Below are 27,834 nucleotides of genomic sequence, written 5' to 3'. Positions count from 1 at the left end.
GGGATATCTGCAGGAAAGCTTTCTTGATGTCTGCCATGAATGCGATCTCATGTAGTCTGAACTTTATCAGAACGCTGAGCAGATCCGGATTCAGGTTCGGTCCTGTGAGTAGACAGTCATTGAGGGATGGACAGCCATCTTCATGGGACGAGGCATCAAACACCACTCTCAGTTTTGTTGTCACCTTATCTTCTCGGAGTACTGCATGGTGAGGTAAGTAGTATTTTACGTTGTCTGCACTTGATGCGTTGTCCTTGGGCACGTCCTCTGCCATATCCTGTTGTAAGTAGTCCTCTACCACTTCATTGTATCTGCTGTACAACGTCACATCCTTCTTCAGTCTTTTCTTCAGACCTTCAAACCGTTTCTTGGCGATTCTATAGTTGTCTTTGAGTTCTGGCATTTCTCGTTTCCATGGCAACTCCACGTGGTATCGCCCATCTTTGAAGGTGGTTGTTTCCTCGAACCTCTGTAGAGCCTCGGTTTCCTCTGGGTTCTGTGTTTTCTCGCTTATACCCAGAGACTCAAGCTCCCAGAATGCATGCAGTTGTTTGGAGACTAGTGTGTCTTCATCAAGTGGGATGAACATGCAAGTTGCCTCGGCGACACTTGACATGAACACGGGTCCCTGCACCGACCATCCAAAGGTGCTCTCTAAAGCAACCAGCGTCTCCGTCAGTCGCTCCACTCTGCCTGATACTATCTGCCAGTAGTAGTCTGCTCCTATCAGGACAGAGAGTTCAGGATCATTGTCATCTCCTGGAAAGTCTGCGAGCTGCAGTCCCTTTCTATTGAGCTCATGTCGAATCTGTTCACCAGGAACCTTCATCACAGCTGTGCACACTTGTGGGGTTTCAATTGCCTCTATCTCTATTCTCTGCTGTTTGTCCCAGACATTCTCCAAGATGACTTTCACTGTGTTGCGTTGGGACGTTGCTGGGGCAGAGGAGCCAAACGTGTGAAGAGTGAGTGCCTCTCGTCTGATTACTGGTAGCTTCAAGCCCTTCACAAGGTTTTCATGTATGAAGCTTCTCTGACTGCCTCCATCTAGTAAGCAACGAGCTATCTTCCTGCCTGATGGGCCTTCTACCCATGCCTTTGCCGTTTGTAGCAACACAGTGTTCTGTCCATCTGGTTTCATCTTCACTGAAATGGGGAATAACTGAGGAAACAACAGCATCTACAGAAACAGTAGGGGGTTGCACCTCACTCCTCTTACCGGTACACACAGCAATGTGATGTCTGCTTCCACATGTTGCACATGACACATCTTTGACTTTACAGAATTTTGCTATGTGTTTCTGTCCTAAACATACAAAGCATCTTCCCATTTTCTTCAGTTTCTCTTTGCGTGTAGCAATATTGTGGTCAAAGCAGTTTTCTGATTTGTGGTCTGCACTGTCACAGAATAGACAGTTTTGTTCCTTCTGGCTGGCTGTATGCAGTGCTGCAGCAGAGGGCATGTTGGGTCTTTTTGTTTTCATTTCATTGGAGAAGCATGACTTGTTCCATGGTTTGCTCTCTTTCTGTTGGTTGCATGATCTTGTCATTTGTAGCGCTCTCTCCCTGCTCTGAACCTCCTTCTGTAGGAAACTGACAATCTCAGACACTTTCCATTCATCATCTACTCCCCTCTGACGACTATAGTCAAGAGCTATGTCCTCTGGAATCATCTGCAGTAAGATTGGGCATAGTAGGCTTCCATAGGTTTCTGACACTACACCCAGTGATTCCAGGCTCCTAATCTGAATTTCACATTCATCATATAGCTGCCTCAATGCATTTAGATCAGAGGATTTCTTCACAGGAGTGAGATTCAGCAGCTTTGACATATGAGCACTAATCACAAGATCTTTCCTTCCAAATCTGCTCTTGAGTAGAGCGATTGCATCATCATAGTTACTGTCTGTTAACATCAGTCCTGCTACTGCCTTTGCAGCTGGTCCAGTGAGATATGTTTTCAGATAGGTAAACTTCTCTTTATTACACAGTGAATCATTGTTGTGAATAGCAGTCTCATACTGACTCCAAAACTCCTGCCACATACTGACATCTCCATAGAATTTCTCAATAATCAACTTTGGTAGCCTTACTGATTGTCTCTGTGATCTGTTTGAGTTAGCGTCACTCACCCGTGCTGGTAGTGGATTGAGATCCTGGTTTTTCTTTATCACTCGTTGTGCACGGCTCTTAAGCATGATAACGCGCTCTTTGTAATCCTCCGTGCATGCAATCTCTGCCTCCAATCCGTCCAATGGGGTTAACTGTTCAATTCCACCATCAAGTTCAAACAAACTGTTCTCCTTAGCTAACAGCAATTCCAACAATGTACTCAAGTGATCGGTATCCGGATTTGACTGGGATATTTCCACGTCAATCTGATTCAAAATCCGTGTTGTGGCACCTCGAATGGTACCCCGCTTTCGTCTCATTCTTTCGGTTTCATTCCGACGTTCTTCCTCAGCCATTTCAGCCACTTCTTCGTCGCAGCTCATATTCCCGGGTTTCGGCACCAAAATATAGAATAACTATCTTCAAAGTAATGACTCGGGACGTCGGGTTGATATGAAAGCTTCTTTTAGTAATAATTCTTGATCACGTTACATTTAACAACTTTAGATTCTACAAAGCAATGCTAAGATGCTAGCGCAAAGGAGCCAAAAATAATCACCTGTTAATTGCACTTAACTAGCGCGTTCACTCTCTACTTCCTGTCGCAAGGCATTCTGGAACTTGCAGTCAAAAGCGTAATTCAATACTAACCAATACAATTACATATGTAAATAACAGTAAAGAAATATCTTTAGATACAGCTCAATGAATTAACTTAAACATTAACTCTGTAACACATTAAAGTTACAACACTGAGCTCTTGCATTGACCATTGTAAATACATTACTGTGATGTAGAGGACAAATGCACTTGGTCCTGGGAGTGATTTCATATAGTACCAGTCAAAAGTTTGGACACACCTACTCATTCAAAGGTTTTTCTTTATTTTTTATTATTTTCTACATTGTAGAATAATAGTGAAGGTATCAAAACTATGAAATAACACATATGGAATCATGTAGTAACCAAAAAAGTGTTAAGAAAATCCAAATATATTTTAGATTTGAGATTCTTCAAAGTAGCCACCCTTTGCCTTGATGACAGCTTTGCACACTCTTGGCATTCTCTCAACCAGCTTCATGAGGATGCGTTTCAATTAACAGGTGTGCCTTGTTAAAAGTTCATTTGTGGAATTTCTTTCCTTAATGCGTTTGAGCCAATTAGTTGTGTTGTGACAAGGTAGGAGTGGTATACAGAATATAGCCCTATTTGGTAAAAGACCAAGTTCATATTATATCAAGAACAGCTTAAATAAGCAAAGAGAAACAACAGTCCATCATTACTTTAAGACATGATGGTCAGTCAATTTAGAAAATGTCAAGAACTTGCAAAAACCATTAAGCGCTATAATGAAACTCGCCCTCATGAGGACCGCCATAGGAAAGGAAGACCCAGAGTTACCTCTGCTGCAGAGGATAAGTTCATTAGAGTTAACTGCACCTCAGATTGCAGCCCAAATAAATGCTTCACAGTGTTCAAGTAACAGACACATCTCAACATCAAAATGTCCAGAGGAGACTGTAAATCAGGCCTTCGTGGTCGAATTGCTGCAAAGAAACCATTACTAAAGGACACCAATAATAAGAAGAGACTTGCTTGGGCTAAGAAACATGAGCAATGAACATTAGACCAGTGGAAATCGGTCCAAATTTGAGATTTTTGCTACCAACCGTCGCGTCTTTGTGAGATGCAGAGTAGGTGAACGGATGATCTCTGCATGTGTGGTTCCCACCGTGAAGCATGGAGCAGGTGGTGTGATGGTGTGGGGGTGCTTTGCTGGTGACACTGTCAGTGATTTATTTAGAATTCAAGGCCCACTTAACCAGCATGGGTACCAAAGCATTCTGTAGCGATACGCCATCCCATCTGGTTTGCGCTTAGTGGGACTATCATTTGTTTTTCAACAGGACAATGACCAAAAACACACCTCCAGGCTGTGTAAGGGCTATTTGACCAAGGAGAGTGATGGAGTACTGCATCAGTTGACCTAGCCTCCACAATCACTTGACCTCAACTCAATTGAGATGGTTTGGAATGAGTTGGACCGCATAATGAAGGAAAAGCAGCCAACAAGTGCTCAGCATATGTGGGAACTCCTTCAAGACTGTCAGAAAAGCATTCCTCATGAAGCTGGTTGAGAGAATGTCAAGAGTGTGCAAAGCTATCATCAAGGCAAAGGGTGCCTACTTTGAAAAATCTAAAATATATTTGGAATTGTTTAACACTTTTTTGGTTACTCCATGATTCCATGTGTTATTTCATAGTTTTGATGTCTTCAATATTACTCTACAATGTAGAAAAAAGTCAAAATAAAGAAAACCCTTGAATGAGTAGGTTGTCAAAACTTTTGACTGGTACTGTACATGATGCCATGTGTGAAAATGGCCATCCAGTGTTTTTGTTGGTCACCACTGAACTAACTGTGCTGGCACTCAACAGTGTATGTGACCTTGGTATAGCTGTGTTATAACAAAATTACAATTTGGTATAATAAAAATTTGACACTATTTCATAGAGGTTCAGTTATACAGATTGAGTATAACACTTTTGGTCCGTGGGTTGCACAGCAAACTTCCCCTCAAAGGAAGGGACTTACTTACCTTGGGGAAGATACAATGTAGACACACATAAGTAGGTTAATCCCTAATTTAAACAAGTGCCAAAATTAAATACTTTTAATTTACCATGAAAGTAATGATCACAGAGCCAGCTGGCTCTCTGGTCTTCATGTCCCTCCCTTCTTTTTTATGTGCCAGTTTTATCCTAATTAATACAAACTTCTGATGATAAATCTGGCGCTTTTTTTCTCCAAGTTAACTTTAAGATTACAGATAATTATTCACAGATAAACTATTTATCACAGATAAACTATGTATTTAATCCATTCAATTTATTTAATCCATTCTATATTGGTTGATAACATACCCATGATCACCATAAATTGTGTGAAGCACCTCAAGTCAAATGTTATGGCTGAGTTTGCCTTTGTTTTTGGTAGAAGTTCAGAGTTGCTGTGTTACTCTCCTGCAACTCTATAATGGCTGGTGCTTTACGGCAGTGGGCATGTCAGGGAGCATGTCGCCAGGCCAGGGTGTTCACCCATAGGCTAATAGGTTCTCTAAAGCCCATACAGAGCCCTGGAGCATTGGGCTGTGTTCAGTTGGTCCTGACACAGACACACTTTGTTCTCCTCCTGCAGTAACTTCCAGTCGTCAGCCATGTTCGAGAGCTCTGAGTCGGGAGACGCCGAGGGAGTCAGCACAGACAGCACCCTGGGATCCTCCGTCACCGCCTGCAAGAAGGTAAATACAGGGGGACGGTGTGTGTAGGTGTGTATGTCCTGTAAATATAAATATTTGTGTGTGTGTGTGTGTGTGTGTGTGTGTGTGTGTGTGTGTGTGTGTGTGTGTGTGTGTGTGTGTGTGTGTGTGTGTGTGTGTGTGTGTGTGTGTGTGTGTGTGTGTGTGTGTGTGTGTGTGTCTCCCCCTCTCCCTGGTGAGGGAGAGTTTGTTCCATTGCAACAGGCAGTAATGATGGAGGGCCTGGACCTGGAGTTTTAGGTATTCTAGTTTGATTTATCATTTCACTGTGTCAGGGAGACAATGAGTGAAATGGCAGATAACACTGGTCTCAGGGGAGATGACAACCTCTTCAGTTCTGCTCCCCCTCCTTTCTCTAGAATAAGCAGCATTGTCAGTCAATATTGCTTTTTGTTCAGTTACTTCATTAGTAATCGGGTCGTCAAGTTAAAGGACTTCCATTGAGACTCGCCGCTCTGGCCCTAACATACAAAAATAATACTATGTGTAGTATTTGTAATGGAAGTCTCTGCACAATGACACGAAACTGTATGGCTCCCAAGTGTATATTTATAAAGACAACATTTTAACCCTAACTGTAGGTCAGGTCGCCTGTCTTGACAAAGACATGAAAATAAAAATATTGTCTTAATAAGATACATGTGGTAGAATAATATTATTACACAGTCTTAATTTTTTTGCTGGTGAATATTTACGATGATATCAAGCACCTGCTCAAGCATCTGTATAGAGCTGTGTTATGTTCATTGGTGCACATCGTAGAAAAACTAAAGCATTTATTATTGGACAAGTTGAAATAGCACCTCCCCGTTTTGGGCCTAATGAAGACTACCCTGCCCTCACTCCAAGCTCTGCCAAATTGTGTGATGTCATGACCATGAGGCCACCTGAGTGCGAGTCACCTCTACCTGGCCATGGCCCAGAGCAGATGGACAACACCGGGGCGAGACTGGACAGGGGGCATGATGGCGTCAGCCTACAAATACACAATGGAAATGATTATATTCGCTATTGTTTTGTAGCCCCTACCCATCCACATCTCTCTGGCCGAACGCTAAGCTCACTAGCGTTTCTTTTCCCGGATTTGTTTTCCTCCCTGCTTTCAGGGGGATTGGGCTAAATGCGGAAGACATATTTCAGTTGAATGCATTCAGTTGTGCAACTGACTAGGTATCCCCTTTCCCTTCTTATAGAATGGGAACACAATCAGACCGTTCTGATATGTCCCAGAAACCGATGGGTTGGGTCAGAGCCTAAAGTCATTGGCTTTGATACTCTGATTGGTTAGAGATGATTCAATCGCTGATGCATTAGGATGGCAGTTTCAGACTAAATGTATGTGAAAGGTTACATATCAAAGTTATCTTACAGATTATGATTAGAATATCCTGTTGTATCTCCTGAGGGATTCCAGCACCATTTACCCAATACAAAAATAATCAATAACTCTTAAGGAACTCTTGACTCTTGGGTGTCATTGAAAGTCACAGGTCAACAGGACGTGGCACTTAACCTATAGGGTCCATTGAAGCAGCCCGTGGGGGAAGAGTAAAAACACAGTAAATATGTGGAGAGTAAATAGGCTAACTGACATGCTATTGATCCCTCTTACAGAGCAAGGTCCCACAGAGCACCTCCTGAACAAAGGGCCTGTAGAGATCTTTATAGCCAGAGGGTAAACACTAAGATTGTCAGCTGAAGGTGAATGGGGGACTCGTGTGTGTGTGCGTGCGTGCGTGTGTGTGTGTGTGTATTTGTATGTACTTTCCTAAATTATACATTCTGAGAAAGAGTTGAGTCGTGTGTCTGTGTGTAAGACTGTGTGTTATCTGGGTCTTCCAGGTGCTGTGCAGTAGCAGTGTGCTGGACTCGTCAGAGTACTGGCTGAGGAATGAGAAGGCACTGTGCAGGCTGGGCCTCCTGGAGGATGAGGCTGAGGGGAGAAGCAATACCGTGAGTAGTATGTGTGTGTTCATGTGTGCTTTTGTGCGTGTGTGTGCCATGTGTGTACAGTTTTTTATGCAAAACAGGCTACCCGGCACATCAGGATGATTTTAAAATCCTATTGAATTCTTTCATTTGTAACTATCTGACTGCCATCAAATCTATGGCAATTTATAGCACTTTGTAGCACAGGACTTCTCCCTTGGGGCTGGTGTTCTTACTAGAAAACAAAGGTATCAGTCCGTCTGTCTGTCCTTTCCCTCAGTCTCATTCCGAGCTCTGGATCGATTAAAAAGCTTTTTAATCTTCCCGTTGTGTGTGGAAATGAGCCAGTGACATTTTTACACAATGTGTCCAGATCCCATAAATCCCTGGTGTGTTTTATGCGAGCAACCATCTTCCTGTAGCATCGCCTCTCTCTGTGTGTGTGTGTGTGTGTGTGTGTGTGTGTGTGTGTGTGTGTGTGTGTGTGTGTATGTGTGTGGTGTGTGTGTGTGTGTGTGTGTGTGTCACCTCTCACCTCGGTGACAAATTGTTCAGCCTCTCAATTCGCAATTCAGCTCTTCCTGGGTTACACAACTAATCATTCAAATTTAAAAGAAGTGTGTGTGAGAGAGAGAGTTTGTGTGTGTGTGTGCGCTTGGGGGTGTGCTTGTGTGTTTGTTGATTCCCCTCACACCCTTCTGTTAACCAGGATTATCACAGTCATAGGCCTTTGGCCATATCAGCTTAGTTAATTACAGACCCTGGGCAAGGAGTAAACAGGGTCTGTGTTAGTGAGTGTTTGGAATGCAGATTTAATACGCGTGATGGGATATGGTTTTTGTTTACTCCGGGTTTCAGTTGGGGAGCGGGGGAAGGGTTGGTTTATTAGTGTATTCATTTGGTTCATTTATGGAATCATTGACGCAATGTGATTGTCATTGATTACACACTCAGCAGCAGCAGATGTATTTAAGTTAAGGTCAGAGGTCGTGTTGAGGATAGGATCAAGTTTATTGTCCCTGAAGGGAAATTGTCTTGGACACACAGTGCTAAGTTGATGACATTGATATGTCATCCTGGGTTTTTCAGTTTCACAAAGTGTGATATCTTTATTGTCCATTCATTTCATTCGATGGAGACAATATGGCCAAACCACCTGGTTGAAGATGTGACAATTACAGTGCTGTATATTCCTGAATAGGGACAGGAATGTGTGTGTGGAAGGCTCCGGAAGGAAAAGGGACTATGCACTCAGGAGCTCAAAGTGATAAGATAAAAGCTTGTAAGTTCTCTCTTGTCACTCCTCACCAAATCTAGGTCTTGTCACCTTTGATCACTCTCTCATGTTTTAATGCATGGAGTGAACAGAAATGTTACCTAGCTGAGATAGTCACAGTGAATTCCATCAAATCCCTGAACACATTGACAGAGGGTAAGCACTTTGGAACCAAAGTCTTCTGCACCTTTAGTTCTGCTCTGCTAGTTACAATGTAGTTACTGAGTTATGTTTCCGATCCTGTTCTAAACACTTGTAGAGATGAGATCTATATCATTGTTCATCTCAGACCCCAGAATCAAATACTGCATGCACTAATAATCTGTCACGAGAGTTTATCACTATTATTTACCTCATCCATCAACACCAAAAGTATTCCCAGTTTCACTCTCTCTCTCTCTACACACTACCAAACACACACACACACACACACACACACACACACACACACACACACACACACACACACACACACACACACACACACACACACACACACACACACACACACACACACACACACACACACACACACACACACACACACACACACACACACACACACACAGACACCCCTCTTCTTGTTTTGAAACTCACAGCTCTCAGAGTCATCCATTCATCTTTAGGTTTAAACACTTCAGAGGGAGGGAGCATACACGTCAGCTTTGTCCCATACAGGCATCATAAAAAAGCCCCAGTGAGGAAGAATAGACTAAACATGCCATCTGCAGGCGAGGAACTGACTTACTGCAGGATGACACCTGGGTTGTGTTCGTTAGGCACCAAATGGAAGAAAACAGACTGAAACAGGGAAGAACGACCTGAACTTGCTTATTTTCCTTTGCCATTGCAAAATGTTTTGCTACGGTGTGCCATAATGAATATGACCCAAAGTGTCCTCACTGCTGTTTCTGCTGCCAGGTTCTATGATTAAACATCATGTTCATGTCTTTATTCTACTCTCTAAGGGCTTTAACAGCTGCATCTATGTAGATAATTGAACGGTATTCAATGAGATAGGGGAGGTGAAAAATACTGAATGTAAGCTGTATCTCACGGCTGATGGCTAGGACGGCGTTAGTTACAGTGATGAGATAAGATATTCCCAATTCGTATCATTCCTCACTGCTCTAATTGCCTGCTTGGTCCCACAGCAACTGTGTGCCTGCCTGCCTGCCTGCTTGTGTGTCTGCCTGCCTGCCTGCTTGTGTGCCTGGGTCTAGGATTGGGTATGACTGGCAATGGGACATCCTCACTAGTTAGTTAGATTATATAATATTATTCCAGAGTTGGAGGCTGAAGGCTGAATGGAGAGCTGAACAGGTGTAGACACTATACACATTAGTGCTGTGAATATTCAATGAGCTCCATAACCCTAATCTCCCGGAACTAAAATTTTGCGTAATTTTGTCAGCTAGGTCATTTTCTTCGGTTTACGTGCAATCTGTTCATGAGAGACTATCACAATCCAGACCAGCATACAGCCAGTGCACATGAATAATGGAAGTGCATGTAATGCCTCCTTGCTGGCGCTATTGCTTGGAGGTCAGGGGTCAGGAGCCACAGTAGGATACCAAGGATGTGTTCCAAACAGCACCGTATTCCCTATTTAGTGCACTACTGTAGTGCATGATATAGGGAACAGGGTACCATTTGAGAGACAACCAGAGACAGAGCATCCAAGTGGCTCACAGTCACAACATGGCCTGGCTGTGGCGGGCTTACATAACAACCACAGGGGAACACACAGCGGACACAGGAAGAATGACTGAGTGTGCTGAGATGAGAGCAATAGGGCGTAGAGAGAACGAGAGCGACAGAGGTTAGAGTTGAGAAGAAGGGTGGAAAGGAGGGTGAGATTGAGTGAGGGGAAGAGGATTTGTTGTTGAGGGGAGAGCTTAGGGTGGGTGGAGGATGATGTGGATGTGCGTGCGCGCATGTGTATTGTACTAGATAGCCTGTGAATATTTGTAATCTTTATCAAAAATGAGTGAGAGCGTATTAAGGAATTTCTGCGCCTGTGTTTATGTGACCAAGCATGTGTGTGTGTTTTGCATTATATTACACTATAGCCTGTGAATGTTTGTAATCTTTATGGAAAATGAGTCAGAGCGTCTTAACGAGTGTCTACATTTGTGGCCGTGTTTGTGTGTGTTCCTGTCTTGACTATTTGTGTAACCAGTCCTGTAACCATTCAACCCCCAGTCCAGGGCTTTAACTACACACACACACAAGCACACCTGACTTCTGCAGTGCCCAAGGAACAGCAACACATCTGACCCACTCTTTTCAGAGCTATAGCTCTCCGTTCAAAACACTGCTGCCATAGCACCATGGTCATTAGGCACTGTGACTATTGTCCTATATCTTCTGTCACATAAGCTAGGGTCTTTCCTAATTATGTATGTCCAGACATTGATTAACACCTGTTTATTATGAGAAGCATTTTATCGACTGTAATTGATGTGGGGATATTTATCATGTGGAATATATTACCTGAATGTGTTTGTATAACTTTTTCCCACCTTTATTGAAGTTGATTGTCAATTAGGTGATTTAAAGAGTTTGTCGTGCATTCTGGGTAATGGGTATTTCTACAAGAAGCATGTCATTGCTTTGTTTGTGAGACAAGACAGACAGGTAACAGGTTGATATGCTGCTGGATTTTCTTTGGTTAGAGCTGTTTTGGATTCCGATAAGTTTATTAGGCCCACCTTTTTATTTTTGTTTGTAAATATTTGTACAGTTTTTGCCAGCTTATCTTCACATTTGCTAATAAAAGCTCACTCTAGGCAAGAAAAGTCTAGTTTTGCTGTTGCCTCCTCACTGTTAAAATCCTACTGCATGGTCAAACAGACAAAAACAGTCAGGCGGGGACTACCTAAAAAATGTCTGTTTGCTAAATGTTTTGCTACAGTGTTTTCTAATGAATATGACCCATCTCACCAGCATGTTAACTGAGAGAGGAGAGAGTTTTTAATTTAATTTTTTTTTTGTTTTACTCCAAACTCATAACTGTCCACCACTGTTTTCCTCGTGACTACTCGCTGCAAAAACCTCTTGATTAGTTTCAAGTTTGAGTCATCCAGCTGTCCCTGATTGGTTATGGTATTTAGAGTAGAATCACCCTGAGGTTGTGATTGGTTGCTGGGCTGGGTTGACCTGGAGGCTGGAGCACAGCTGTAGATTTGCCCGCTTGTTGGGTGCCCGGTGAACCGCGAGACCCTGGGTCACACCCAGCGCTGTCCTCCAGCCGCCAGGCACCCATCCAAAGGACGCCACCTCAGCAGGGGCACAACACGAGAGGAAACGGGCACACCACGAGAGGAAACGGGCACACCACGAGAGGAAACGGGCACATAGATCAATTATGAGCCAAAATCGCAGCATTTATCATTAGGGCCGGGATCAAATAAAATCGTAATTGTCACTTGCGCCGAAAACAACAGATGTAGACCTTACCATGAAATGGTTACTTACAAGTCCTTTAACCAACAATTAATTTAAGAAAATATTGACTAAATAAACTAAAATAACAATAATGAGGCTATATACAGGGTTACCGGTACCGAGTCAATGTGCAGGAGTACAGGTTAGTCGAGGATGATACCAGTATCATGATATTCGTTAGTATCGTGGCAAGGAAACTAAACAAGAAGCAGATTTAACTTCTTTAGGAAAACAGCCCTAATGTTGGGAACAAACATTATGTTGTCATCCAGAGTCACATTTATTTATTTTTCAAGCTATAGCACACTATTTTACATATAGCAGGTTTTTAAAGGACCAAAGATTGTGGCCTGCTTCGTGTTTTCATTTTTGTCAAGGAAAAAATATTGTGAAACACTGGTATTGTCCCGTTCCTATTTATCATACATGCACGCGCACATCACACACACACGCACGCGGGTGTGCGACCAATCAGAACCCCTATTTTCTAGCATCTATTTTGATTTGTAATCTCTGTCCGTCAATTAGTTAGGCATAGATTAAACGTCTGTCTGCTCTGAAGAATTAGTGGTGGAGCCTCGTTCACATCTGTGGTCTCTGCCTCTCAGATGGGCCTCACTGACAGAGATAGCTAGATGGCACATACAGCTTTCACCCCGAAACCCATTTTTGGGACTGCAGGCGATTGCCACTCCCACCTAATTGTGATTTGGTTAAATGATTTTGTCCTTGGGAAGGGCACCATATCTCCTATTTTTTCATCTCCTCTCTCTACCTCGTGCCTCTTCCCTACCTCTTCTTTTTTTCTCCCGTTTCGCCCTCGCTCTTTCTCAGTCTCCAACAGTCATCTGCTTATTTTTCTCTGCAATTGCTTTGACCTGCATGCAAGACACAATAAGCCCAATCATTTGATAACCTTCACAACACCTCAGCATGCACGGGCTTGATAGAACCACCATTATATTAAGACAGCTTCTAAATGGGTTGTACAAGTACCAGAGTGGGCTTTCGTGAAAAAATGTAGGGAAAAGGCTGAATGTGATGCTGATAATGTAAACAGGGGTGAAATTGTTATGTTGTGTTGTTTCACTCCGGTGGACATTTAACTCTACCGATAAAGAGCACCACTCCAGTTTCCAAGCTGCTTTCGCCGTTCTGTTTCCGCCGTTCAATTCTGTCCCCTTTTCAGCTTTAGGATGATTAGCTCAGTGTTTAGCCTATAGGTTGCTGTTGATAACATACCAATGAAATAGGCAGAAAGTATGTGGAATAAAATGGGGTGCAAGACTAATTTGTAAAAGAGGAAAATGTCAATCAAATACACTCGTAACAGAGACTAACATCCATGATGTCACAGAGTAACACACTTCCAGATTTAGCCTGATTGGCAGATAGAACTGTTTTATCTCTAAACCGATTGGGCCATTCGTTCCAGTTTCAGTTGCTGCATCTGTTTGTATTTCTCCTTCTGATTCTCTTTTGATGATATATTGGTTTTGGAGAGATGAACCTGGTATATAAATTCATCTGGGATGAATAGAGAGAGAGCTGTAGAGAACGATGGATAAATAAGAAGAAGAACTGGTTATGGAGTGTGTGCCTGTGTGTTACAGCTGGGGGAGGGGCTGTTTATTGGTCACTGAGAAGAAAAGAAAGTTATGATCCTTCTGCAACCAAGGGCTATGCCTCACGCCCCTTTTCTAATTAACTCAATTATTGATTAATACTTTCCCAAAGCATTTGTAGCTGAACTTTTACATAATTTCTATCCACAATCCAGCCGCACTGCCGTGACAGAGTAACACTTATGAAAATCGATGTTTGATGGGGCGGCCAATGTTCTATGCATGAATGAACAACATTCATAGCACTTTGCTGTTCAACAGTCTGGGTTGGCAAGTGAAATAACATACCAATACATCTACGATTGCTTTGGAAAACCCACCCCTGAGTAAACAATGGGAAAGCAATCGATGAGATTATTCTGCATTTAAAATAGCACCTCATTCCCTATATAGTGCACTTCTTTGACCAGGGCAAATAGGGGCTCTGGTCAAAAGTAATGCACTATATAGGGAATAGGGTGTAATTTGGGACCCATTCAGTGAAATTCTGTATGTAGGGACTGTCGCTCGCTCCCTGGGGACTGACTGACTGAGTGGGTGCCAATTAGCCCTGTTGTGTCCTGCTTAGTCTTACGTTGCCATACCTCCAAAATCACCTCCTGCTAGAGGCTTGTAAATGGCCAGTGAGGGCTAACACAGCATGTTTGCGTCCTCTGTCAGTTTTTATCTGAGTAAAGCCAATGTTCTGAAGCTTTTTCCCTCTCATTGCAGATGTGCTTTGTGAATCTGGACCAGCAGAAGGTGGATCGTCACAACGACAGCTGCATCAAGGTGTGCTGGCTTCTCTCTTCATCTCTCTTCCCTCTCCCCTACCCATGCTCTCCTCTCTTCCCTCTCCCCTACCCATGCTCTCCTCTCTTCCCTCTCGCCTACCCATGCTCTCCTCTCTTCCCTCTCCCCTACCCATGCTCTCCTCTCATATCCTCTCTTCCCCTACCCATTTATTTATTGATTTAACTAAGCAAGTCAGTTAAGAACAAATTCTCATTTACAATGATGGCCTACCGGGGGAACAGTGGGTTAACTGCCTTGTTCAGTGGCAGAACGACAGATTCTTACCTTGTCAGCTCAGGGATTCAATCCAGCAACCTTTCGGTTACTGGCCCAACGCTCTAACCACTAGGCTACCTGCCACCCCATGCTCTCCTCTCATATCCTCTCTTCCCTCTCCTCCCCCTACCCATGCTCTCCTCTCATATCCTCTCTTCCCCTTTCTCCCTCCTACCCATGCTCTCCTCTCATATCCTCTCTTCCCTCTCCTCTCCTCTCCCCTACCCATGCTCTCCTCTCATACCCTCTCCTCCCCCCTACCCATGCTCTCCTCTCATACCCTCTCCTCCCCCCTACCCATGCTCTCCTCTCATACCCTCTCCTCCCCCCTACCCATGCTCTCCTCTCATACCCTCTCCTCCCCCCTACCCATGCTCTCCTCTCATACCCTCTCCTCCCCCCTACCCATGCTCTCCTCTCATATCCTCTCTTCCCGCTCCTTCCCCCTATACATGCTCTCCTCTCATATCCTCTCTTCCCTCTCCTCCCCCCTACCCATGCTCTCCTCCCTCCTCCCCTTTCCTCCCCCCTACCCATTAACTCCTCTACTCCCTCTCTCATCCTCTCGTCTCTTTCCTCTCCTCCTGTTCCCCCAGTCTTTCTTAACCATCGTAAACACTGGCTCTGTTGCCATGGATTCAGGATAATTAGCCTGGGTGAGGGGGGTTGATTTGTTTAGGTAATTAGCAGGTTTTTGCTGCTGATGACTGCCTGTGTGACTATCACAGTGACTGTGGGTGACGTTTCTCTTTCCCCTAGAAACTGGCCTCAATCTCTCCAGACCTGCCCAAGCTGGTTGGCTCTCTGAGCGTGCGACAGCCCAAGGTGAACGAGATCCTGCTGCTCGGTGGTTTGGAGACTCCGGACCCCTCTCACCTTCACCAGTACCCCACCCACACACAGGTGAGCACACACACACACACAAACACTTCTTCCTTCTCATTTTATGGTTTGTTGAGATCCCTCCATCCCAATCCATCCACTCATTGACTGACTCGTCAGCTCTGAGTATTACACGAGCAGACAAGGTAGAACTTATCAATGATTGAATTCTTTCCTTCGTGTGTGTGTGTGTGTATGTGTGTATTGCCTCCAGGGCCAGAGGTGTACAGATGTGTGCCTGGTCCAGTGTGCTGGGGGCCGGCGGCCCACCAGCATCATCTATGAGATCAACAAGTTCCTGATCGGGCTACAGTGGGGTCAGGAGAGGCAGGGGTCCCAGGGGTGGCGGATGATGGCAGGGCAGAGGCTGGATGACGACACCAACCGCTCCTTCTCATCCATAGAGGAGGACTTCCTCACTGCCTCAGAACACCTGGGGGATGACAGCGAGGATGACGGCTTACGAAATGGTGATTTTCTCTCATCCTTTTGAATACCCATGTACTGTATTTGAGTTGTATATATTTTACTGACATATGTGGTGAATATGAAAGTAGAGTAATGTAGTCCTATGTGGCTAAGTTTGAATAGCATGAGGATAGCAACGGCAGGTTTGTGGGTTTGATCCTTGCTTGCGGCACCAATATGAAAATGTCGATCTCAGTCACTGTTCTAGGTCACTTTCGACAAAAGTGGATGCTAAATGGGATAAATCATTTATTATTTACAAATCTACTAACGTCAAGCACTCATTTTGGGAGGAAAAATCTGACATTTTTGTAAGGTAATACATTATTCAGTAGCCTACTCTCAAAACAGGTCAGTGTATAGGTGCTGAGAACAACCTCAATAAGAATCTAAGTTGTTATTGATGTAGTGTTTATTGTAGAGTCTTCAGTATAGAAATCACCAATAGTCGACATGTTCCTTGAAAGCTATTCTTACCACTGAAGATGTCCCTCGTCTCTTTTCAAAAGGGAACGACAGGCGCCCATCCGATTGTGCTGTTGTTCTCTTGTTCTCTCGTGCCTGTCACTCTTCATCTGTTAAAACACTTCTCTGTGGCTGGCTTCGTAGCTCCTTAGTGCGTGTATCCCTTGCATGATTGAGATTCATATACAGTATATGGCCCTGAGCTTGGCTGTGCTTTTCTGCAGTCCCCCCTTATCTATAATTCATCTCCTGTATGCAGAGATGGACAGTATTTATGTTACATGTATTTGAAATACGTATTTTAATTACTTCTGTGTATTTTGTCATTTTAATTACATTGGGATGAACTACACTCCAATGTATCTAAATACTGTAATTTATAGTGGTTCACATTTTGTGGCCCCCCTTTCATTGCATTGGTATCAGAAGTCTGATGGCACTATGGTGTGATAAATGCATCTGCTAAATGAACTAAATGTATATGTAAAAATGAACAATTGCAAAGCATAATGAGTATTATTCATGAGCTCCACCCAAAACAATACCCAGAGTGCTTTCTTTGCAGTTCATTTTGGTATGTTCATTTTCACATACTGTATACATTACATTTTTGGGTAATTTAGCAGACACGCTTATCCAGAGTGACTTGCTCAACTAAGGTAGTTAAACAACATATTATAGTCATTGCAAGTAAAAAAGAATTTGTAACTGATACTGAGAATTTTGTTTCTGTTCGAGCCGGTACATGCAAATGTATTTTGGTATTTTAAAATAGAAAATACATATATTTGATATGTTTTGTAGTTTATTTGGATACATTGATGTTTATAGTATTTTGTATCTCTATTGTTCTCAGCCCTGCCTGTATGAAATTAGAACCAACACTGTGTGAAGGTTAGCCTCTCCTTTGAGTCAATGTACCAGTAATATTTATAATCAAATAGGTTGCTCTTTTTTACTTTGCATGGGGGTAAGTTAGCCTTTACCCAGATCTGTTTGTGTTGTATTATAGCCTGTGTAGCCAACTCTTATGGTCATTGGTAAGACAGCACAAACTTAACTGGGACCAGCTAGGGTTTGGTTGGTAGCTATAGTCAGGTTTGAGTGGGTAAATGCTGCTCAGTGAAAGTGTTATTGCTAGCTTGGTTAAACCAGAGCTGGGTTGTCATTGCTGTTGTTGTGGCACATTGGGAGTTTGATGGAACTATTCTCTAACAGGTCTGGACATGCCTCTCTCTCTCTCTCTCTCCCCAATGAGCCAGAGTGCAGTGATGTGGCAGTGGGCTTGGCAGACGCAGCACACAGCGACAGACCTGTGTGTCAGAGGGGACGCCTGGGCCAGAACCAGTGGCAGGACAGCGAGGACTCTGAGGAGACCATTTGCGCCCCCCCAGCCATCAAGAAACAAGGAGGAAGGGCACCGGCGAGAGCTAGCGGTCACCACAATAAGGAGTCGGCCGGCCACTACGCCACCAACCTGGCTGAATCGGTACTGCAGGACGCCTTCATCCGCCTGTCTCAGGACGAACCGTCCTTCGCCACCGAGGCTGCTGTAAGCATGTCCCCTGGCAGCCACCGCCCCCCCGCCGGCCTCACCAGGACAGGAGCGGAGGAGCCCTCTCGTGCACGCGTCTGCTCTTTCGAGCTGCCTAAGATCGTCATAGTGCAGAGCCCGGATAATTGCGAGGGCCTGCCGGAGTGGCTGGGTACTCAGGCCTCTCACGTGGCTGTGGAGTATGGTGTTGGTGGTGCTGCCAGACAGGTAACGGCGGAACACGGACCAGAGGCCCATAGCTTCCACCCTACCACCACTACCATTGGACGCCACCCCAACAAACCCCTGCAGCGGGCCCTGGCATGTGCTGCCAGCGTCATCGGCACCATCTCCAGCCCACAGGTAGCAGAGCAGCTAGCGATGGAGCCAACAGAGGAGGACATGGAGAGAGAGGGACAGAGAGACCCTGAGGGCACTGACTACTCCTTCTCCTCAGCCATGTGCGGTATGGCCCAGGTGGCGGGGGCAGTGGCCGTGGTGGAGCTAGCTGAAGAGGCCGAGGAGGGGGGCTGCGAGTCAGAAGACGACTCCACCACCGAGGTCTACTCAGCCGCCTCCGTGGGACTCCTATCTGCAGCGCAGGCCTCCACGGCCATCACTCTTCACTGCAGCGTTGCCGAGGGAACCAGCATCGAGGCCTTCCGCACCAGCATCGCTGAAGTTCTTCACAAGGAGGCAGCAGGGGTGCTGGCTCAGCCCCAGGACTACAAGAGTGTGGCCCACCTACTGGAGTCCACCCACAACAGGATCGTGGATGGCATCACGTCTCCCAAAAAGTCCTATCTGGACAAGATGGATGAGACTGAGGTGGACGATTTCATCAGCGAGGTGGCCAATGGCCTCTTCAAGCACGCATTTGAGAAAGCGAAAAAGAAAAGAGAACTAGAAGGCCCGGGCAAAGACGTCCCTGATATCCAGGGCTTTCTGCAGGAGAGCGTGAGCAATGTGCTCTTCGACGTCCTTTGTCTCACTTCAAAGCGGATCGGTGACATTTCCAAATGTGATATAGGGTCGTTTGACAGACAAGAGGGTGATGTCGGCTCCAGGGACTACGAGGTGGCCGCCACCACCAAGGAACCATTAAGTCAATTACAGCGCTTCGTCGGCTCCAGCCAGCCCGATAATTGTGAAGCCCACTGGGCAGAGAAGACGCCCATCTACTCCGCGATAAGGGAGGACAAATATGGACTCGAGGAGAAGGAGAGTGAACCTTATGGGTCTCACAGCTCGCCACATTTCAGAGAGCAGCAGCAGCTCAGACAAGCTCCGACTATAGTCTCGTCCTCTACTAAAGACTGCTATGACCTCCAGGGCCAGCAGGCCAGAGGAAACATCAGAGAGCCTTTTACAGAGAGCTTACCCCACCAGGTCTCTTCATCCCTGGGCACAGAGAAAAGATGGAGAGCCAGTACGGACAGCAGACAGTCTTCTCTGACCCCTCAGTCCTCTTTTAGTTCCTCCACCTGCCTAAAGATGGACTCAGAGTCCAGAACTACCCCCGTCAACTACTTCGCTGATGACCTGGCCACCACCGTGGTCTCCATGGCCACTGAGCTGGCCGCCATCTGCCTGGATAATTCCAGCGGGAAGCAGCCGTGGTTCTGTGCCCTGAAGGGCGCAGCCGGCTACTACCCCGAGGGGGGCTACCTGCTGCCCTCCTGTTGCACGGCCCTCCGCAGAAAGGAGGGCCAGAACGGCGGTGTGGTATCCAAAAAGCACCGGCCGCCACGCCTCAGTGAGATCAAGAGGAAGACGGAAGAGCAGCCTGAGTTGATGGAGTGCCTGGTCAACCGCGTGGTGGATGAGACCGTCAACCTAGACGACATGCCCCAGACTCTTGACCCATTCGCACTCTTTGCCTCCGAGGTCACCGCCCGCATCATGAACTGCCCCGAGCTCAACGTAGTTGACACCTCCAAGCCCGGCCAGCAGACCCGCAGTCGGCTGCAGTGCGAGCGGTGGAGCCGGGGCAAGGCCGCCAGCTACGAAAGTATCCCAGAGGAGGACGCAGGCCCCCCGGGTACCCCCAACACCCTGGGCCCTGGTAGCCGGCTGGGCCAGAACCTGAGCAGGGGAGGCTCCATCTCCAAGCAGTCTAGCTGCGAGAGCATTACGGACGAGTTCTCCCGCTTCATGGTGAACCAGATGGAGATGGAGGGCCGGGGTTTTGACCTGCTCCTGGACTACTACGCCGGGCAGAACGCCAGCAGCATCCTGGCGGCAGCCGTGCAGCAGGCAGCCACCAAGAAGAACGGCCACCTCAATGTGAGGGCCACCTCCTGTCTGTCCAAGCAGTCCAGTACAGAGAGCATCACGGAGGAGTTCTACAGGTTCATGCTCAAAGACATGGACATGGAGAGCAAAGACTACAGTATGGGAAGAACTAAAGAGTGGAGCAACAGCCTATTGCCTCCATCTCCCAGAACCCTCTTCTGTATCCGTCAGTCCTCCGTGCCGGACAGACGTTTCTCAGACTCCAGGCTGACCGTCAACTCGCCCATCAAGGCCAACTCCTTTGATGGCTTCGTCCGCAATGTGCACGGGGACACGCTCAACATCTACCCCACCAACTCGGTGCAGGTGTCTGCCACGGGCCTCTGCAAGTCTGACTCATGTCTGTACCAAAGGGGCCAGACTGACCAGATCACCGACATGCTGATCCATGAAACCTGGTCCAGCTCCATTGAGTCCCTGATGCGGAAGAACAAGATCATTGCGGACCCGGAGGATAGCATTGACCTGGTGGATGCAGAGTCCCAGACCCACATGCTGCAGTATGCCAACCGCCTGGCCGCAGACATCGTGGAAACCGGGAAGTCTGTCCTGCAGGAAGGGGATGGCGCCGGAGGAGGGGGCGTGGTGGGGCGACAACAACACATGCCCGTGGGGGAGAGGAGGAGAGGCTTCAAACAGTCCCGCCCTGGCTGCACCCGGAGCAGAGCCAGCCAGGAGCAACCAGGAGGGGGCGGAGACAGCACATGTACAGCAGCGGGTCCCCCCATCAGAGGCCCCAGGGAGGTCCCTGTACCGGTGATCCACATCGAGACAGATCAGAGGGACGATCCGGAGTCTGGGAACCCGGTGGAAAGGGCCTGGCATCACCCCTGGGACCCAGCGCCCCCTGAGGGGACAACCCAGTGGCGCGCTGAGAGGGCCTCTGTGAGCCGCAGCAGGTAAGCTCTCTCTCAGTGAGCGATTCCCCTGTGAGTCAATCGCACCCTCAAACAGAGGGAGATGGTAGTATCTTTCCAAAACACCAAAACACCTTGAATTGTGACCTAATTTGTTTATAAATCAAAAATCATCCATGAGTTGTTAAACTCTTTATAGTGTTGGGTATCAGAGACCCAGCCACATAATGGCTTCTACTGCATCCACAGAGAGAACGTAGTCTACTGTGAAAGTCTCTGGGGTTATACACACCCACAGTCAGGTTATGAGTCATGTTTCTGTGTTGGAGGCTACAGCTTTTATCTAAAGCTAACCTTGATCTTCAAGGTGGCATAGACATGCCTCTAGTCACGACATACCGCAGACACTCATAAACACTCATACAAACCCAAACACACACACATATATATACACTCCCCCATATGCTCCCGAGGGGCGCAGCAGTCTAAGGCACTGCATCTCAGTGCTAGAGGCATCACTACAGACACCCTGGTTCGAATCCAGGCTGTATCACAACCGGGCGTGATTGGGAGTCCCAAAGGGCGGTGCACAATTGGCCCAGCGTCATCCAGGTTTGGCCAGTGTAGGCCGTCATTGTAAATAAGAATTTGTTCTTAACTGACTTGCCTAGTTAAATAAAGGTTAAATAAATAAATATGTATTTGGACAGTAAAGCAACATTTTTTATTTTGCTCTATACTCCAGCATTTTAGATATTTCATATTAGGCGAGAGTACAGAATGTCAGCTTTTAGTTGAGGGTATTTTCATTCGTAATCTGTTTTACAGTTTAGTAATGAAAGCACTTTATATATCTAGTCCCCCATTTGAAGAATTCACAAGTATTTGTACACATTCACTTGTATTAAAGTAATCCACATGTTGGTATTTGGTCCCGTATTCCTTGCAGGCAATGACTACATGAAGCTTGTGACTACAAACTTGTTGGATGCATTTGCGGTTTGTTTTGGTTGTGTTCTGGATTTGGACAATTCCAAGCTAACAGAATGATGCTCAGATTTTTTTCTTTAAAATGTATTTCAAACAAAAAGCAATGGTTTGTGCTGTTATTCTGTTCTTCAAGTAAATCTTTTTTTTTAAACATTTTATCTGGAAATTGTTAAGTCAACCTTGTGTTGTATGGTTTGTTTAACTTTGCAATAATTGTTTTTTGTTTTTCTGTTACCATGGAATTGCACGTTATGTTTTGCCCAATAGGAACTGAATGGTGAATAATATTTTGTGCCATTTTGGAGTCACTTTTATTGTAAGTAAGAATAGAAGATGTTTCTGAACACTTCTACATTCATGTGGATGCTACCATGATTATGGATAATCATGAATGAATCGTGAATAATGATGAATGAGAAGGTTACAGAGGCACAAAGATCATACCCCCCCAAAATTCTGACCTCCCCAGTTATTGGTAATGGTGAGAGGTTAGCATGTTTTGTTGTTGCCTCTTAACGGCATCTCCCTAATCATTATTCACGATGAAACATCTTATCTACTTAATTAGAAAGAAAAGTACTGCTGTCATCATTCAGGTACTGGCAAAACATAACCCAAAACAAACGAGTTTGTTAAGTCACAAGATTGATTTAGTCATTGCGTGCAAGTAATATGGGACTAAACTTTTGACTAATTTATAGTGGAACTGACAGCGTTTGAATTACTTTGCAGATATGAAACCGACAATCATATCAGTAAAAAAAATATACAATTCCCAGTTTATTCTTCAAAACCAACTTTATAAGAGTAAAAAAATATATATATATTTGACCAAAAATTCCATGACGTACAGTAAGCCATTGTTGGCTGATTATATGGATGCAGTACAATGCATGATTATATGGATACAGTACAATGCATGATTTTGGACTACCATTTCTTGTAAATCACAGCTTGCCTCATACATCGTTTGCTGCCTCCACCCATTTAGGACGCACTGTTTCAGTTTCAATTACTCAAAATCGGACGGCTGTAACTAAAGCTGGAAATGTCAATATTGTAATGAAACAGGCAGGGAGCAGGTCTCGAACCCTCGACCTTGTAGCCCGAGTTCCGGCGCGCTATCGACTGTACCGCAAATGCATGCTCGTGCGGCAGAGTCGATTTCCGCGCTTATAAACCCAGGGTCGTTACACTATAATCAAACTCGCAAGGACAATGATCACTAGCCAGTTATAACTTGGCTAATAGGCTAGCACACGTGTCAAACACAAGGCCCGTGGGCCGAATAGGACACAAGCTAGTATGAATTAGTCAACAGTTGAGTAATCTACTCTATGAAATTACTGCCTGATGCGCTGGCATCAGTGAATTCAACTTCACTGATTGCTTTCGTGTGTCCCGCTTACAGCGTGCAGCGGAGGGAAATTGTAAAATGTGGCTGTCTAGTTTCGGTTAAGCTTGACAATGAATAACCAAAAAACTAAACCTGCAACAAAACACAATGCAAATGTATTCCTATTATAACAACATTTGAGCAGTAGCCTAGGCTGGCTACTCAACTACAATACATTTGAGTGCACCATACAGCAACGCTGCATTCAACCACACCGATGATCCACGCTGTGCAAAAAAATGAAAAGCATGTTTTAAGTTTAAATGTTACAACAACCTACAGCTATACATTTGTGTTATTTGGAGTTATTAAATACTTTTGATTAAGGTCACATTATATTATGCACATATGTAACAGTATAACTTTAAACCGTCCCCTCGCCCCGACACGGGCGCGAACCAGGGACCTTCTGCACACATCAACAACTGACACCCACGAAGCGTCGTTACCCATCGCTCCACAAAAGCCGCGGCCATTGCAGAGCAAGGCGAAACCCTACTTCAGGTCTCAGAGCAAGTGACGTAACCGATTGAAATGCTATTAGCGCGTACCCGCTAACTAGCTAGCCATTTCACATCCGTTACACTCACCCCCCCTTTCAACCTCCTCCTTTTCCGCAGCAACCAGTGATCCGGGTCAACAGCATCAATATAACTTTATACCGTCCCCTCGCCCCGACACGGGCGCGAACCAGGGACCTTCTGCACACATCAACAACTGACACCCACGAAGCGTCGTTACCCATCGCTCCACAAAAGCCGCGGCCATTGCAGAGCAAGGGGAAACCCTACTTCAGGTCTCAGAGCAAGTGACGTAACCGATTGAAATGCTATTAGCGCGTACCCGCTAACTAGCTAGCCATTTCACATCCGTTACACATATACAAGCAGGGAAGCAAAAGCTGGAAAAAATATGATTTCTATATACATCATCCTATGGACATAACGTTAAGTGGACATTATAAAGGGCCATATTTTTTCTAATAAAACAATGGCCAGTTTGGGTCGCAGTTGCACATCTGGCCTGCGAATTCATTGTGTTTTTCAATAAGGCCCGTGCACTGATTGAGTTTGACACCCCTGGGCTAGCGTATATATTTATTTAGCAAGCTAAATAGCTAGAGATGCAATTGGTTAGCTAGCAAGAAATGTGAATTGCTTTGCTATGATGAACTTGAACGACTGTTATCCACAGTTCGTTTTTTATTTATGTTTTCCTTTATTTAACTAGGCAAGTCAGTTAAGAACAAATTCGTATTTTCAATGACGGCCTAGGAACAGTGGGTTAACTGCCTTGTTCAGAACGCCAGATTTCTACCTTGTCAGCTCGGGGAATCGATCTGCAACCTTGCGGTTACTAGTCCAACGCTCCAAAATGACACAATACAATCTGAAACACAACCAAAAGAAACAGCAAATGTATCCAACAAATGTGTAGAGTCACAAACTTGATGTAGTCATTGTGTGCTATGAATATGGAACCAATACACACATGCAGTGCATTCATAAAGTTTTCAGACCCCTTGACCATGTCCACATTTTGTTATGTTACAGCATTATTAAAAAAAATATTAAATTGTGTTTTTTTTCTCATCAACCTAGACACAATAACACATGACAAATCAAAACTGGTTTTTAGAAAATTGAGCAAATTTATAAAACGTAAAAAACTGAAATATCACATTTACATAGGTATTCAGACCATTTACTCAGTACTTTGTTGAAGCACCTTTGGCAGCTATTACAGCCTCAAGTCTTTTTGGGAATGACGCTACAAGCTTGGCACACCTGTATTTGGTGAGTTTCTCCCATTCTTCTCTGCAGATCCTCTCAAGCTCTGTCAGGTGTGATGGGGAGTGTTATTGCACAGCTATTTTCAGGTCTCTCCAGAGATGTTTGATTGGGTTCAAGTCCGGGCTCTTGCTGGGCCACTCAAGGACATTCAGAGACTTGTCCCGAAGCCACTCCTGCGTTGTCTTGGCTGTGTGCTTAGGGCCGTTGTCCTGTTGGATGGTGAACCTTCGCCCCATTCTGAGGTCCTATGGAGCAGGTTTTCATCAAGAATCTCTTTGTACTTTGCTCCGTTCATCTTTGCCTCGATCCTTACTAGTCTCCAAGTCCCTGCCTCTGAAAAAAAATCCCCACAGCATGATGCTGCCACCACCATGCTTCACCGTAGGGATGGTGCCAGGTTTCCTCCAGAAGTGACTCTTGGCATTCAGACCAAAGAGTTCAATCTTGGTTTCATCAGAACAGAGAATCTTGTTTCTCATGGTCTGAGAGTCTTTAGGTGCCAGGGCTCCTCGACCCAGGGATGTGTGTGCATTGGGGACCTTTAACAGAATGTGACTGGCAGAACGGGTGTTGTATGAGGAGGATGAGGGTTGCATCAGGTATCTCAGATAGGAGAAGTGAGGCCTAAGAGGATTTTATAAATAAGCATCAACCAATCAACCAATGGGTCTTGCGCCAGGTATACAGAGATGGCCAGTTTACAGAGGAGTAATGAGTGCAGTGATGTGTCCTATAAGGAGAATTGGTGGCAATTCTGATGTACGAATGGTAAAGAACATTTAGCCGCTCGAGAGCACCCTTACCTGCTGATCTATAAATTACGTCTCCGTAATCTAACATGGGTAGGATGGTCATCTGAATCAGGTTAGTTTGGCAAATGAGGTGAAAGAGGATCAATTACGATAGAGGAAACCACGTAGAGATTTAACCTTAGCCTGCAACTTGAATATGTGCTGAGATAAGGACAGTGTACTGTTAGCCAAACTCCCAAGTACTTCTATGAGGTGGCTACTTCAAGCTCTAAACCCTCAGAGGTAGTATTCACACCTGTGGGGAGAGAGGCGTTCTTCTTACTAAACCACATGACCTTTGTTTTGGAGGTGTTCAGAACAAGGTTAAGGGCAGAGAAAGCTTGTTGGACACTAAGAAAGCTTTGTTGTAGAGCGTTTAACACAAAATCCGGGGAGGGGCCAGCTGAGTATAAGGCTGTGTCATCTGCATATAAATGGATGAGAGAGCTTCCTACTGCCTGAGCTATGTTGTTGATGTAAATTGAGAAGAGCGTGGGGCCTAGGATCGAGCCTTGGGGTACACCCTTGGTGACAGGAAGTGGCTGAGACAACAGATGTCCTGACTTTATACACTGCCCTCTTTGAGAGAGGTAGTTAGCAAACCAGGCCGAAGATCGCTCAGAGACACCAATAATCTTTAGCCGGCCCACAACAATGGAATGGTCTACCGTTTCAAAAGCTTTGCCCAAGCCAATAAAAATGGCAGCACAACATTGCTTAGAATCAAGGGCAATGGTGACATCATTGAGGACCTTTAAGGTTGCAGTGACACATCCATAACCTGAGCAGAAACCAGATTGTATACCACAGAGAATACTATAGACATCAAGATCACTAAAGTCATTACAGAAAACACCAGACTGATACCTATCAGGATTATTTGTGAGGATAACATCGAGGAGAGTAGCCTTTTCTGGTTGTTTGGAGTCATACCTTGTGGGATTAGTAATAATCTGAGAAAGATTTAGGGAGTCCCATTGCTTTAGGACTTGGTCAGGTGGTTTAAGCATGTCCCAGTTTAGGTCACCTAGCAGGAAAAATTCAGACTTACTGTAAGGGGCCAGGAGAGAGTTTACGGCAGGTAGGGTACAGGCCGGTGCTGATGGAGGACGATAACACCCAGCAACAGTCAACAAAAACCAGCAAATCAAATTGTTTGGGGACAGCCTTGTTGGAGACAACTGAGCACTGAAGGTGATCCTTGGTAAAGATTGCCACTCCCCCACCTTTGGAAGATCAGTCTTGCCGAAAAAGGTTATAACCAGAAAGGTTAACATCAGTATTCAAAACACTCTTTCTTAACCACGTCTCAGTAATGACCAAAACATCCTGAATTGGAGCTGTGAACCCACACTTTCATTTGAGGTAATAAGCTTCTAGTGTTAATGTGCAGAAAACCCAGGCTTTTACGAGAGCAGAAATCCGTGCAACAGATATCAGAGCACAAGTCAGAATTGGGGCTAGCAACAGTAGATGGGCCAGGGTGTACATGCACGTTTCCAGATATCATCAACAGTAATTCAATCAAGGCACAGCAGAGGACAGGGAGAGCTCTGCAGTGGTGATTTATGACATTTGAATGCGCATTAGATGGCAACAAG

At 45.2% G+C, this 27,834-nt stretch overlaps 1 protein-coding gene across 6 annotated transcripts in view; it reads left to right on the top strand.

Annotated features, from left to right (window-relative positions):
- The window catches only part of LOC139548977 (A-kinase anchor protein SPHKAP-like), a 151,662-nt gene that overhangs the window by 115,320 nt on the left and 8,508 nt on the right, over nucleotides 1-27,834 (top strand). For all 6 annotated transcript variants that reach the window (XM_071358988.1, XM_071358985.1, XM_071358983.1 and 3 more), the window contains 6 exons: nucleotides 5,312-5,414; nucleotides 7,275-7,385; nucleotides 14,424-14,483; nucleotides 15,522-15,665; nucleotides 15,859-16,114; nucleotides 17,840-21,305. In XM_071358988.1, coding sequence (XP_071215089.1) covers nucleotides 5,312-5,414; nucleotides 7,275-7,385; nucleotides 14,424-14,483; nucleotides 15,522-15,665; nucleotides 15,859-16,114; nucleotides 17,840-21,305 — 4,140 coding nt within the window. The remainder of the gene's footprint in view (nucleotides 1-5,311; nucleotides 5,415-7,274; nucleotides 7,386-14,423; nucleotides 14,484-15,521; nucleotides 15,666-15,858; nucleotides 16,115-17,839; nucleotides 21,306-27,834) is intronic.

Source organism: Salvelinus alpinus, chromosome 22 (genome assembly GCF_045679555.1).
Source record: "Salvelinus alpinus chromosome 22, SLU_Salpinus.1, whole genome shotgun sequence".
NCBI lineage: Eukaryota > Metazoa > Chordata > Actinopteri > Salmoniformes > Salmonidae > Salvelinus > Salvelinus alpinus.
Note: the sequence above shows the minus strand (reverse complement) of the source record. Positions and strands in the feature narration are given on the sequence as shown.